The 14,930-nt window shown below is 36.7% G+C and overlaps 2 protein-coding genes across 3 annotated transcripts; one reads left to right on the top strand and one right to left on the bottom strand.

Annotated features, from left to right (window-relative positions):
- Nucleotides 1-6: 6 nt before the first annotated feature.
- Nucleotides 7-1,145, bottom strand: LOC116177433 (magnesium transporter NIPA1-like). Its single transcript, XM_031496409.1, has 3 exons — nucleotides 940-1,145; nucleotides 747-889; nucleotides 7-698 (listed from the first exon to the last, which is right to left on the bottom strand). Exons 1-3 carry the CDS (start codon nucleotides 1,127-1,129, stop codon nucleotides 66-68), a joined length of 966 nt encoding a protein of 321 aa, XP_031352269.1. The 5' UTR covers nucleotides 1,130-1,145; the 3' UTR covers nucleotides 7-65.
- Nucleotides 1,146-4,517: 3,372 nt separating this feature from the next.
- Nucleotides 4,518-12,212, top strand: LOC116177376 (sodium/potassium/calcium exchanger 3-like). 2 transcript variants are annotated; one of them, XM_031496348.1, is made up of 9 exons: nucleotides 4,518-4,667; nucleotides 10,064-10,270; nucleotides 10,319-10,506; nucleotides 10,554-10,701; nucleotides 10,750-10,880; nucleotides 10,943-11,006; nucleotides 11,060-11,269; nucleotides 11,316-11,417; nucleotides 11,470-12,212. In XM_031496348.1, exons 1-9 carry the CDS (start codon nucleotides 4,583-4,585, stop codon nucleotides 11,799-11,801), a joined length of 1,467 nt encoding a protein of 488 aa, XP_031352208.1. In that variant the 5' UTR covers nucleotides 4,518-4,582; the 3' UTR covers nucleotides 11,802-12,212. The 2 variants fall into 2 exon arrangements, with proteins under 2 accessions (XP_031352208.1, XP_031352207.1); XM_031496347.1 differs by having other exon boundaries at nucleotides 10,750-10,875; nucleotides 10,932-11,006.
- The last annotated feature ends 2,718 nt before the right edge of the window (nucleotides 12,213-14,930 follow it).

Consider the following 14,930-nt stretch of genomic DNA (forward strand, 5'->3'; position numbering starts at 1 on the left):
GTTCCTTTATTGTAACAATTCAAATTTCTGCTATAATGTACTTAAAAATAAAACTAAGGGTAGCTTTACTTGGGTCGAAATTTATCAGCTATGATAGTGTCATCAAAGCTAAGGTCGGAAAAGAGAGGGTGCATCAACGCACTGACGCAAATTAACACAAACCCTAGCGATGCACCAGCTATCTTCAGACCGTGTACATGAGACCATTCATTAAATAGAAACTCGGAAAAGACGGCTACTAAAGCGGTGCGTAAAATAAAGAAAATCGCCTGCAATGCGCCAGGAGAGGAGAATGATTCTGAAAATTTTCCCATGTAGTACTCCTGAATCCAAAGTCCTACTAACATTGTTACTAAGAAAAGAAGCATATACAAAACATTTGTCTGGTCAGCTTCATCATAGATGATCAGATACTTTATGGAGTAACCTGCACATTTGCAAGCGATTATCGTGGCACTGCCTATGAAAGAGTATGCTAGCAGCGTAAATATTATGTACACTGAAACGTTTTTGGTTTGACATGATGGTACAATGAAACCCGCCGTTATCAGCCAGAGAAGAATAACTACAAGAACGTAGTAAACGAATCCACTGGTATACATTAGCGAAGCCAAATCCAAAATATTCATCGAAACTTCTCCCCTTGGATAATTCAGCACCATAATGGCCAATCCCAAAATTGCGAAGCACACTCCCAGCTAAAACTAGACCGTTACACGCCTCTTCGACTTGCATAGTCGTCTTACCCCGCTAACGTGGTTGTACTTTTCGTCGAAGTACAACTTAAACGAAACCGATGTGAGAAACATCCCGACTATTCCGGTGGCGGCAACGAGAAACGCCGGGGCCATGGAATACGCCACGAAATTGACCACCCCCGATATAAGCACTGCAACAAAGCACGATCAATACGAAACTCAAATCGGCTGTGCAACTTACGCAAAATGAGGTACGCCCAGAACACCCCGTCCTTGTAATGTATGTGCTTCTCACCTTCTTCGTCCAGAGACACGTAATGCCTTGGTGTTAGAGCCCTCTTCTTCACCGTGTAGGTAATCGCGAGTAGGACGTTCGCGAGAATCGCGAAGCAGAATCCCAGCCAAAATCTGTCATCAGCTTGTAGAATCATTTTCTTATGTCGAAGACGCAAGCGGGAAACCTACGCAGGCAGTAGACGTAATCGACCGTGTGGTTTTCGGCGGAAGTGATAGTGAATAATCAATTAACTTGAAAGTGAAAAAATATATCTGGAGCCACCTTTTAATAAGGTAATATCAGCACTTTTTTCTTTCTTACAAAACTACAGCGATTCTCCGTTGGAAGTCCTGGGTTCAATTAATTTTCCCAATGCATTGCACCGACGGCCATGTTGGCTTCTCTAATCATCAAACCATGTGGTAAGCCCCATAAAAAAATCATGGTATACAAGGACCTTGCCTCTTCTCTAAGGGATTAAACGATTCAACTCGCCTGTGGGTAGGTAACTAAGAGAAAACTTAAACGGTACCTTGAGATTTGAGGGAAAACTTGATGGGAAGAAGAAAATTCAAGTAAGGGAAGGGGAAAACATGAGGTAAATTTGAGCATTGAATGAAAATTATTTATTCAATGATTTGAGAAAATTTGAAACGAATTTCAAAATGATTTTTAAGCAACTTTGAGAGAACTTGAGAATTACTTGAGAAGGTCTTGGGAAAACTTGGAAGAAAATAAGGAAAGTCTCTGTGTGTTGTACAAGGCGGCAACCCAAAATGGTTGTATGGTAAAATTTTACTTTAATTTCTCATTAAATTCGTCTGGAACTCTGTTAGAGTGTGTTTTTCTTTAGAATAAGGGCTAGGTTTTGTATTTTGTTTATCAAATGGTATGAAAAATCGCTCAAAAACCTTAAGATTTAATTAAGTTGCGCTTTGATTGTGGATCTGTTATGGATGCAGTGCAAGCCCAAAGAGAAGATGAAGCATGTATCATAAATGTAAAAAGCGGAGGGAACATAAAAAGAAAAAAATGAGAAAAAGAAATACTTAATAAATAAAAGAGAAAGGGGGGAATACAATGAAGACAAGAGAAGAAGAGGAAAGGGGAAAAGGGAAAATGAGGAAACAATGGTAAGAAGGAAGAAGGACAAGCCACATGAATGCATCTTCAATCAAACTTGTGACCCACAATGGATACTGGTCTCCGGTAGGTTCCAAATTGGGTCTTCACGTTAAGTATCCGCACAACCCGATCGTTTCCTGGATAAGGTTTTCCCACTCTTTCGCCCATCTACTCCAAAATTCATTTACTAATTCCTTTCCTCTTCGCCATTGTCTTCCGGATATTAAATCTTTCTCGCTAATGACGTTCCGTGGTCTTAGGTTCCCAATTCTGCCCAATAAGACATGGTTCGGTGTTAAGACTTCTTCTTTTTCTGGGTCCACCGATACGTACGTTAAAGGTCTCGAATTTATCATATTTTCGATCTCTATAAGAGCTGCAGCCAAAACGCCCTCTGTGGGAATCTAACCTTTTTTAGCCGATCGAATTAAACTCTCCCACGCACCTCCCACCGAAGGCAAAGCTGGCAGAATAAATTCCCAACGTATTCCTTCTACACTCAGATCATCGGATTTTTTTGACATCCAAAGCGTCACATGCACTCTTTAGTTCGGCCCCTACCCCGCAGAAATTCGTTCCGTTAGGTATATGAATGAAGCATCTTTGGACATCCTCTTCTATTAGTAAATATTTTGTCTGCCATCAAACAATCTGCCATGGACATGTCGTTTATTAGGTCCAAATGTATTACCCTCACCGACAAACAAGTAAAAATTACTCCACATCGTTTCTCATGTGGTCGTCTCAGGAAATGGTCCTCCAACTTCAAAGCTACATTCGGGTTCTTTTTAAAGTGGCCCTCAAGAATGGCAATTACTCTTAAATACCTCGTAATTCGAATCAATGGGGGGGGGGGGCTGAATCCAAGTAAACTCGGCCACCCCATAAGAAATTTTAGATTCCTAGTGATTTAAGCGAGCGCAAAATTTTATGCTTGCGATAAGAAAGCTCCATAAATTGGATACAATTCTTGATTAACAATAGTGGGGGGGGGGGGGCTAGGTCCAGCGGGGTGTAGCATTCGAAGATCCCGAACTTAAGGTCAATTGGAAGAAATTTGAGGAAGACATTTTAAAAAAAGTTGGCAGAATGGATAAAGCAAGAGAAGCCGAAGAGTTTAAAAATTTGACGTAGAGAATAAGAACTTTTGACAGATTCAGCGATAGAATCCGAAGAATCTGAATAGTCTGAGGAATCTGAAGCGTCCGGAAGAATGCGAAATCTTAAGCATTTGAAGCAATCGGGGTAAATAAAAGAGTTTGCACAATCCGAAAAATCTGAAGCATTTGATTGATCTGGGGGCACACAAAAGACAAGCGATCTCAAGATTCTGAACAGTTTGTAGAATTAAAAGCGGAAATGAGATTTTTTTTAAATTGAAAGAAAATGGAAGAAGTTCAAGATTCAAATAAATCTAAAAAGCACCGAATAATCCAAATCCGAACCAAGAGTAGAATTAAAAGATTTTTTAAGAAACCAACACAACCTGATGATTTTGTGATACAATTTTTCAACTGGATTTCATGATCTTGTACAATGTAAAGGTCTTCCAGTAATGATCGTTTTTAGGGGAGTGTTGGGAAATAAAAGAAATTCCCCTAGATGCATGTGTGGATATTTGAATTCGAATTCGAATCGAGATTCGAATAGGTATCTCGAGAACTATTTGGTGTAATAAAATGGTATGTTTTGAACCACCTAATTGTTATTATCCTGTTTTTTATGTATTGTTATTTTAAATTTAAATTTACAGATAAAATTCCCCTCCTCAAAGTCGTGTGCGATTCTTCATATCTTGTCCATGATTCTCTCCTTCTGTATTAATGTTGTTCGACTTCTTTGACAATGAGCGTTGGTAAGAGCCAAAACAAACAAACGTCACGGGGAAATTGGTTATAGGAATTTACACGCTTTCTCTAATGGGTACTGTAAGTAATTAACGTCATTTACACGTAATTAAGGTTTGAAGGTCTTCAATGATGATCCATCGAACGTGCCTGCATCGAAATAACCTTAATTTACAATATTTCCTAAATTAGAAGTTCCTCGTACGACAAATTGGTAAAATTTCAAACCGCACAATCTTTCTAATTACCCTCATCCCCAAATCCGGATGGACTCATGGCGGTAATCTTTAAATCCAAAGACAAATAGTATAATGATCTTTTCAAAAAAGACGAATTCCCACAATTATATCATAATCCCATAATTGCCATAATCACAATTAATCTCAACAAGAAAATTAAGCACGTGTAATTAAAGAAAGTTGTAATACAACCTAGGCATTTACGAACGCTAATCGACACGTATATTATATTATCATATCAAATTAATCATATCTATAATAAACACCTCCCCATTTTAATGTAAGTAATAAGTTTATCAGAATACAAATAAATGAAAGAAGCGTAAGTAATTTCAGTTAGGTCGAGTTTCTACACAATTGAATGTGGTTATTTGTGCTGTAAACCGAGTTTTGGATATGCTTCTTAAAATAATTACGTTTTGTTTAATAGTAACAGTTTGCGCCGAAAATTCTACAAAATCTCATCAAAATGCAACGGAAGGTAACGTACTTTTTTCTTTTTCTTCGGAAGTGCCTTATTAAGTGCGTAGCCCTAAATAGGCATAATTTAGTAATTGGGGTTTTTAAATTTCAAGCAAAATTACAACCAACGCGCTCGAGTATTCTTATTTTAGGCACATTTCTTTAAAAAAAAAAAAGGCACCCACTTGGCTCACAACAGAGTTCGTCCATAGAATTAAAAAATGGATCTTTGAGTGATTTTCAAACCCTAGCCGAACATTTCGCAAATTACACGTTAGGGACTAAGACCTAATTTTTTCATTAACACAATTTGTTCAACTTTGGACCTCAATGAGTGAGAGATAAAATGAAGTGAAGTACTCATCGTGTTATACTGAAATATTTTCAAGGATGTTGACTCATAAAATAGTGCTTAATGATCCCACGTTGCTTACATGTGGTAATTTCAATTAATCCAAATACAGAATCTTCACCCACTAGCTTCTGTGAAGATTGCAATGGTTTTTCATTATCTGCTGTGCGCCAGTAATGGTGTTCAATGTTGTTCATACTTGGGATAGAAAGGTTGTATCAAAGGATATCGACATCGAGTTAAGAACAATACTACCAGTAATTGAAATTTTGTCCATGGTTAACACGTCTCAAATGAATTCACCCCTTTTGATTTCCCAGTTTATTTTTGAAAGTAGACTCTACCCGGCCCTTTAACTGCATTAATTTAGAGAATATGCACAATAATAAATGGAAACAAGTCGCTTGGTTCCGCAGGAACAGGAGATCTCTCCTCTTGATGTAAATGTTATGAACGACGGATCTCTCATCTGTAGTACACCTTATGTAGAGATACATATGGAGCAGAAGAGTTCGAAGAAACTGAAAAATCAGAATAAGCGAATAAATCCGGGTAACGTGGAAAAAAACTAAACATTTTGAACGATCTAAACGTACAATCTATAAAGAATTCCCTTGTTGGTGATACGTACAGCGTGGAAATTTTGTCTGGAACACACCTTTAAAACTATAATTTTTGAGAAGACGTATTTTATGTTATCTAAAATTATAAAAACGTTGCTCACAGTGGTAAGTACCGTACTTCTGCATGGTTAAGAGGAGCGTATTTTTTATGGCAATTACTAATTCCTATTACAAACTTAAAAACTACGAACTGTGGCATGTTAATGTGAAATAAAAAATAGTGACTGCTATTAAAAAATATATATGCCCCCCTTGCCTCTGCAAACGTGCGCCAATGACCACAATTTTAAAAAATGTTGATTGGTAGCAAACTTTTTATAATTTTGGATACCATAGAAAACAAAAAAATGTTTTGAAGATATCTTCAGTGTACCAGACAAAATTTCCAGCCTGTATATTCCAATATTTTCTAATAATAATCAGAGTTGGGCAGTATTCGATTTTGTAAATACTTTTTAGTATTCAAATCCTTTAAAGTATTCAAATACTTTGTAATTAAATACTTTTATGGTAGCAGTATTTGTATTTGTAACTCAAATACTTTCACAAATATTTAGTATTCGAATACTTCGCACGGTATTTGAATACTTTGAGAAGTATTCGAATACTTCGCATAGTATTTGAATACTTAACCTTCCTTTTTTACCAAAAATCGACTGCACCAAAATTTCTCGGGAAAATACTTTTTCTTATTAATTTTGGTGCGTAGAATCCAAACCAATTCGTACTTTTTCGATCAGACTTCTCAATAAAAAGTTATGGACTAGAAACCAATGTCGAAAATAAATTCAAAGAGCTGTAACTTTTGAACTAATAGTCCAATCTTGGAACTGTTTGAAATTATGCATTCTACAGGCCACATTCCATAAGAAAATCTTTTTCCGGGTCGATCCGAGACAATTTTTTTTTCGGGCCTCAAAAAAGGCAGTGTATAACCTTCCTTTTTTACCAAAAATAGACTACACCAAAATTTCTCGGGAAAACACTTTTTCTTATTAATTTTGGTGCGTAGAATCCAAAACAATTCGTACTTTTTCGATCAGATTTCTCAATAAAAAGTTATAGACTAGAAACCAATTTCGAAAGAATATTCAAAGGGCTGTAACTTCTAGTAGCCCAATCTTCAAACTGTTTTAAATTATTGATTCTACGGACCAAATTCTATAAGAAAATGTTTTTTCCCGGTCGATCTCAGACATTTTTCTTTCCGGCCTCAAAAAAAGGCAGTACTTTTAAGTTATTCAAATATTTGAGAACAATTTAGAAATGGTTAGGGAAAGTTTCCATTGTCACAAAATCAAATATAAAAATCCGATACAACTGAATACCGAACGATCCTGGAGTGAAACTTTTTGCTTCGATAGTCCACGTTACTTGAAATAGGGACCTTTCTTATATCCTTAAGACCATGTGTACCAATTTTCAAAGCGATCACACGTTTCTAAACAAGTTATCAGGCAGACGGACAAACGGAAACGGCTTTGAAAACTGGTACACGTATTCTTAAGGATATAACTGGTATAAGAAAGTCCTGGTAGGTACCTCCTATATAATAATATAATAATAATAATAATACGCTTTTACTCCCCTTAAATTTGTATATAACAATAGAAATATAAAAAAAGCTAACCCCATACAAAGTATAACTTGATTTTTTAAGTAGTATTAAGACTTTTATCCAGTGGTATTAACTTTTCAGGAGATAGAGCACACTTTCAAGTTTCATTTCATCCAACCTTGATTGCAAAATGACCTATCTATTATTCAATTCATCATTCCAAACAAGAGATTGATCCAACATTACATGTTTAAATACAATTTACTTTCCAAGATGCATTAAAAAAATTCAGCGTCAAATTAAATTCCTGGGGTTGGGCCTACGCCTTCGCAATTTGACCTTTGTATCCATTGCGCGTGCCCCAGTTTCTTACTCTGAGAGAGGCAGTTTGTTGAAAAATCTCCTCCCCGGCTGCAACTCCCTGATCTGTTGAGGTGCTATTACAAACTCACACAGATCATGGTGAATACTTGGTCCCATGGCAATTTTTTTGTTTTCTAGGATCTGGTCTTCCGTAAAGACTCTTAGTTTCCCTTATAAAATTCGAGTACCGAGTCATCTTCAACACTGAAGGACTGCTGATTTTTTTTATTTAACGTCTGATGACTATTGAATGAGTGACTGTTAAGGGTAGATACTATTTCGAGACGTTTAAATCAAAAACTGCGAAATGAACTTCATATTGCGCTTAACAGAATTCATTTTCAGAGGAATCATTGAAGGATATCGTTTCAATGGTAACAATAGAAAACTCGCCGTTTAGAAATTTTCCACATCCACATGTCTACCTACTCTTTGAGTAGGTATAATCTAATCACAACAGCAGATAAAACCGAGGTGATCTTACCGTAATTCTTATAAATCACATTTTCACGAATTAAAAGCTATTGGATGATGAAATTAATTAAAAGATGCACACCACCTTAAGACCAAGTGAAGTGTCCATTTGAAAATAGGAAGACTACATTGCCCACTAAAGGTTTTGAATTCTTGATCTGCCCACAACATTGTAAGTAATCGATGCCTCCACTTAAAAGATACGTTCTTATCGTACAGTTGCTTTGGTTTATTCCTTTGTTTATTTTTCCTTGCCTTCTGAAAACTACTGTGTGCAGTTTTTACTTTGCCGTAGTAAAGCACGGATATCAAAATGTATTTGCCTACAGATTAGGAAGGTGGGTATACAGGGAGTGCCTTGCCGAGGCACTTATGCAATAAAATAATTGAAATTAAATCCCGTGCAGATGAGATTTCTCTTTATTTACGTAGTGCAAATTCGCATTTCATAATGCACTTTATTTGACTAAATTACTAGTCTTGCTTATGCTGTCTCCAGCGATTTTACTGGGATTTTTTTTGAAAATTTGAAAAATTTTTAAAAATCATTTCTGAATATTAGAATTTTGAACTTCAAACGTTATGAAGGTATTAATCGATCTTAGTAGTTTATTCGTTTGCTTCGTTGAAGCATATGCTCTGGTATTGACTTTAGTTAATAAACAAAATCAATTAGCTGAACAGACTTTTAAAAAACGCCATTAAAAAATTATGGTAGGTACGCTAATTGAGCAGGTCACCATTCCAATATTACAGTAAAATGTAATTTTCAAAGACACCGCCCAAAAACCTTAATTCAAAAAGTACCTACCTATATTATTGATCTAAAAGGTCAAATTTGGGGCATGATATCATTACAAAATCAGATTAGACTCACTAGTTTTAAGGGTTTGACAAAGTAGATGATTGATGGTGATTTCGTATCTAGGCTCCTTTAATAGTTTTGGAAAAGACACAAAACTCTCTTTAGAGGGCGTAGAACTAAACGCTGTCGAACAACAATAGCTTTCTATGATCTTTCTCAAGGAATCCTTCTATACTTTTACGTTTTTGCACGGTTTGGAAATCACATAGAAAAGTGCATACGGCTATACAAAGAAAAATTGTGGTTTTACTGTTTCAGTACCATCTCATTCTTTAGAGATTCCTTAAAGAACTTATACACAGTACAGTAAAGGCAGTAAAGATATCTAGCGAACTTCTAAAAACCTATTATCTCTGACAGAGCTTTCAGAATTTTTAAAAACGCTGTAAAGTACTAAAAAACCCAGCATACAGGGTGTTACGTATAAGCGGAAGGGTCTAGAAGTAGTCTTCAGAAAGGGTTGTGTGAGGTTTTTTGAAAAATCCACATGAGAAATTGAAAAACACTACAAGGCTCTTAAATGTATTATAAAGCGCTTTTATTTGCTATTTGGAACACTTAAGGATATTCTTTTTAAATGCCTTATAAGGTTTTATAACGTCCTAGGCACTTTTAAACATTTATATGCTTTTCTCCATAGTTTTTGGAAGATAGACTGTCTAGAATGATGGTCCTTTTCTATGCTTTCAAGAGAAACCGAAAGCTTACCTGCTGTTTAAATGTATACCTAAGCTTGACAGCGAAAACAGGCATTTTTTTGAAAACACAATCACCTTGGTGAGGTGCTATACTTCATCTGTGCAAAGGTTTCCGGAAGGGAGCTTTTTCTTTTTGATTGCTAATTAGAGTATTTCGACACCATGTAATCATGAGATTGTAGTTCCTCGCCAAGATGTTAAAGGAGACTGGTTATCCAGTTCCTCTGTCACCAATCATTCAATCAACCACGCATTATTGGATTAGGTCAATTTATTTAATAGATTGTTGGTGTAATTGAAAAACTGAGACGAATCTACGTTGCTCGTTCGCTCCTATGCGCGCGTATACTTACTATAATAACCTAATAAACCTTTGTCATGCACAATAAAATTGTAATAAAAGAATCTGTAAAGCTTTGTTAGGAATATAATTGTGACATTACTTTGCGAAGTTTTCCGACTAATGAACGTTTTCTTTTTAGACGCCTTACTCGCAAACAATGAGATTCACTATGATAGGAATTGTACCCCTGCTGCCATTCACGAATTTCCCAGCGATGGTCTAACGAGGGAGCAAAGAAGATCGGGATGGGTCGCGGTTCATGTGTTTCTAACCATTTACTCGTTCATTATACTGTCTACGGTTTGCGATGCCTACTTCGTACCTGCCATCCAAGTTATAGCGAAAAGTAAGTACCTTAGGATTGTGAGAGGTTTTTCTCATTCCCAGATTTCAGGATTCAATTTGGCGGAAGATGTGGTGGGCGCCAGTTTTATGGCCGTTACAAATTCCAGCCCGGAAATATTTATTAACTTTGTAGGTACGTTTGTAACAGAAGGCGATATCGGTATTGGTACGGTGTTGGGCTCGAACGTCTTCAATATTCTAGCGGTACCGGTTTGCTGTGGGTTTTTTACAAAAACGGTAAGAAACAGGCGAGTGGGCTTTTTGGTGCTAATCTACTACTGCAGGCTTTCTACTTTGATTGGTGGCTGATAATCCGGGATGGCATGATATATGCGGTATCTGTGATTCTGCTGATTGTTACTCTTAGCGATGACAAAGTGTACTGGTACGAGGCGCTCGCCTTCGTTCTTCTTTACTCGGTATACATGCTAGGTAAGGACTCTGGGAGGTTTCAGGCGAATTCTCATCAACTGTTTACAGCTCTCTACTTTAATACGTTTATGAAGAAGACTGTGAACAGATTCTGTATGCCTCGGGACGCCGAATCAGCAGCGCACGAGCTGGGAAAGTTGAACGAAAAGGCGCAGCAAAATCATGTAGACAACAGTAAGGTAGAGATGTTCTTTTGTGTTTTTTTAGTAAATTCAAAACTACGATTGCAGACGTTGAGCAGCCGAAACCTGCACCTGATGTAGAAAAAGCTGCGCCGCCACCAGTTGATGATGATTCCGACTTTGGTACGTACCACCCCTAACACGGATCCTCCGTTTGTAACGCATTACAATTGTAGAGTACGTGTGGAACGTGTGGACATTTCCCAAGGATTCTTCGATGTTTAACAAAGTCTGGTGGATATTTGTTTGGCCCATCTTGTTCATACTGAAATACACAATTCCCAACACCAAGAAACACCACTCAATGTTTCTACTGACACTGCTCATGTGCATTGCATGGATTGGATCAATGACTTACCTACTTTCATGGTTTATCACCGCAATCGGTAGGGATGCAGCAAACATCTTTTCGCAATAACCTTTTGCTTTCAGGTGACACAATTAGCATTCCCGACTCTGTGATGGGTTTGATTTTCTTAGCAATTGGCAGTAGTATTCCAGAAATAGTCTCTTGCATAATCGTCAGTAAGCAAGGTAAGTGAACGCGAAACGTTCAATCGTTAGCTAACCTAAGTACGTGTTCCAGGGCAAGGAATTATGGGGATGAGCAGCGCCTTGGGTGCCAACAACTTTGAGGTTTTACTTTGCTTAGGTTTACCGTGGCTGGTCAAAACGCTTTTCTACCCCAAAACTGACGGAAGTCACTGGATTAACATTAATTCCTCGGGCCTGGCCTACAACGCAGCGTGTCTACTATCAACGTTAATATTACTATACATCACAATAATATGTAATAAATTTAGGTTAAATTGGAAGACGGGCGTAATATGCCTCACTCTGTATGTCGTTTTTCTTGTAATTGGAACTTTAATCGAGCTTAATGTCTTCTTTGTTGTAAATCTGCCCACTTGTACGTGAGGCATAAAATGTATTTTATGATGATTTATGTGTAAATGTAGATGTAGTAATTTTAATCTTAAGGGTTTTGATGACACGCAAGTTTCGCAGGACAAATGTGAATAAGATTGTAGTTATGTTGAAGAATCATTCAAGTGGGGATTGGTACAGAGCTTTAGATCAATCGCATTAAAATGCAAAACAGAATAGAAGCGGATGGTGAAGAAAATTCCTTGTGGAGCATTTTCACCTAATAAGCCATGACTATATACATTTCAGGATATAATCTCTTTTCAAAAGTAACAATAAGGACTTAGGCCTCGTAATAGTGAGACAAAGTGGTCTAAGAATCTGTACAAAATCTCTTCAGCCCATTTTTGCAGAGTGTACTATAATTATAACAAAAAATTCCAAATAAATACGTTAAAATACCTACCTACTTATATATAAGTACATCGCTGTGTTCTTATGCCACAAGATACGTCTCTTTAATGATATAATTTTTGAAACCTCTGTGGCCGAGTTGGGGTATAGCTAGTATAATGAGACGTGACTATCAATATTGTGCCATTTCCGAAAAACCACACGTTTTCTAAACGTGTGATTTTTCCTAAAGAGCTTTTTATTCGCGTCGAACGTGAAAACCATATCATAGGTACAACACAAACGATAACAACCTTCCTTTTCTACCAAAACTCTACTACACCAAAATTTCTCGGGAAAACACTTTTTCTTATTAATTTTGGGGCGTAGAATCCAAAACAATTCGTACTTTTTCGATCAGATTTCTCAATCAAAAGTTATAGACTAGAAATCAATTTCGAAAAAAAATTCAAAGGGCTGTAACTTTTGAACTAGTAGCCCAATCTTGAAACTGTTTGAAATTATGGATTCTACAAGCCACATTCTATAAGAAAAATTTTTTTCCGGGTCGATCTGAGACAATTTTTTCTTCGGGCCTCAAAAAAAGGCAGTGTACGACCTTCCTTTTTTACCAAAAATCGACTGCACCAAAATTTCTCGGGAAAACAAATTTTCTTATTAATTTTGGTGCGTAGAATCCAAAACAATTCGTACTTTTCCAATCAGACTTCTCAATAAAAAGTTATAGACTAGGAACCGATTTCGAAAAAAAATTCAAAGGGCTGTAACTTTTGAACTAGTAGCCCAATCTTGGAACTGTTTGAAATTATGGATTCTACAGGCCACATTCTATAAGAAAATTTTTTTTTCGGGTCGATCTGAGACAATTTTTTTTCGGGCCTCAAAAAGGCAGTGTATACACTTCCTTTTTTACCAAAAATCGACTACACCAAAATTTCTCGGGAAAACACTTTTTCTTATTAATTTTGGTGCGTAGAATCCCAAACAATTCGTACTTTTTCGATCAGACTTCTCAATCAAAAGTTATAGACTAAAAACCAATTTCGAAAGAAAATTCAAAGGGCTGTAACTTTTGAACTAGTAGTCCAATCTTGGAACTGTTTGAAATTATGGATTCTACAGGCCACATTCTATAAGAAAATTTTTTTCCGGGTCGATCCGAGACAATTTTTTTTTCGGGGCTCAAAAAAAGGCAGTGTATAACCTTCCTTTTTTACCAAAAATCGACTACACCAAAATTTCTCGGGAAAACACTTTTTCTAATTAATTTTGGTGCGTAGAATCCAAAACATTTCGTACTTTTTCGATCAGACTTCTCAATCAAAAGTTATAGACTAGAAACCAATTTCGAAAGAAAATTCAAAGGGCTGTAACTTTTGAAATAGTAGCCCAATCTTGAAACTGTTTGAAATTATGGATTCTACAGGCCACATTCTATAAGAAAAATTTTTTCCGGGTCGTTCTGAGGCAATTTTTTTTTCGGGCCTCAAAAAAGGCAGTGTATAACCTTCCTTTTTTACCAAAAATCGACTACACCAAAATTTCTCGGGAAAACACTTTTTCTTATTAATTTTGGTGCGTAGAATCCAAAATAATTCGTTCTTTTTCGATCAGAATCAAAAGTAATGGACTAGAAACCAATGTCGAAAAAAAATTCAAAGGGCTGTAACTTTTGAACTAGTAGTCTAATCTTGGAACTGTTTGAAATTATGGATTCTACAGACCACATTCTAACAGAAAATTTTTTTTCCGGGTCGATCTGTGACAAATTTTTTTTCGGGCCTCAAAAAAAGGCAGTGTATAACCTTCCTTTTTTACCACAAATCGACTACACCAAAATTTTTCGGGAAAACACTTTTTCTTATTAATTTTGGGGCGTAGAATCCATAACAATTCGTACTTTTTCGATTAGACTTCTCAATCAAAAGTTATAGACTAAAAACCAATTTCGAAAGAAAATTCAAAGAGCTGTAACTTTTGAACTAGTATCCCAATCTTGGACCTTTTGAAATTATGGATTCTACAGGTCCTATTCTATAAGAAAATGTTTTTTCCCGGTCGATCTCAGACAATTTTTTCTTCGGGCCTCAACAAAAGGCAGTGTATAACCTTCCTGTGACTTTTTAATGGTGTTTTTTGAAATTTCAAGTTGATGTGGATCGGCAAGAGTCATGACAAGTACCAGAAATCGGTTTACTCCGTATATGGAGAAATGGAGCCTATCTGACAAGATCTTCAAAACTATATAAAACAAATCTCCTAACGCTAGACCTGCCATTTCTACTCATAATTCGGATTCGAATCCCGCTAACTTGCCCCCAAGCTTCGTTGTGTAATCTCCCTGTTCTTCGGCAGCGGGATAGAATAATTGCTGTATATGTCGTAGGCATATTGTAAAATCAGTCATTTTATAATACGCCTAGGCAGTTTTATGTCGTAGGCATTTTGTAAAATCCGTCATTTCTAAATTGCGGAGTCATTTCGTGAAATGCTGACTTGTGGGGTTGGGGTAGTTTTCCTTCCCCTTCTAGATGCGTAAGGGATCGCTCTTGAAGAGGAAGGGAACCAATCGCTTACCTCTAGAAAGTACACTGCCCGCGTTTTATAAACTGCCTAGGCGTATTATAACATGACTGATTTTACAATATGCCTACGACATATATACTGAACGTATTTTCTCCATATCAGTATTCTTTCAATTGTGAAAGGTGTGTTGCCTAATCGCAGGGGCATGTTAGTTCATCGAATATACTTGCTTATCGCAAT

The sequence above is a fragment of the Photinus pyralis genome, unplaced genomic scaffold (genome assembly GCF_008802855.1).
Source record: "Photinus pyralis isolate 1611_PpyrPB1 unplaced genomic scaffold, Ppyr1.3 Ppyr1.4_LG7, whole genome shotgun sequence".
NCBI classification, from domain to species: domain Eukaryota; kingdom Metazoa; phylum Arthropoda; class Insecta; order Coleoptera; family Lampyridae; genus Photinus; species Photinus pyralis.

Excerpts from the sequence above, each read along its gene's own strand:
- LOC116177433 (XM_031496409.1), bottom strand. The coding sequence starts at position 1,129 with ATGATTCTACAAGCTGATGACAGATTTTGGCTGGGATTCTGCTTCGCG. Across the intron at positions 890-939 it reads CTGGGCGTACCTCATTTTGC|TGCTTATATCGGGGGTGGTC; the intron begins GTAAGTTGCACA and ends GCTTTGTTGCAG. Across the intron at positions 699-746 it reads AGTACAACCACGTTAGCGGG|CTGGGAGTGTGCTTCGCAAT; the intron begins GTAAGACGACTA and ends GTCTAGTTTTAG.
- LOC116177376 (XM_031496347.1), top strand. The coding sequence starts at position 4,583 with ATGCTTCTTAAAATAATTACGTTTTGTTTAATAGTAACAGTTTGCGCC. Across the intron at positions 11,007-11,059 it reads TGATGATGATTCCGACTTTG|AGTACGTGTGGAACGTGTGG; the intron begins GTACGTACCACC and ends TTACAATTGTAG. Across the intron at positions 11,418-11,469 it reads CATAATCGTCAGTAAGCAAG|GGCAAGGAATTATGGGGATG; the intron begins GTAAGTGAACGC and ends TACGTGTTCCAG.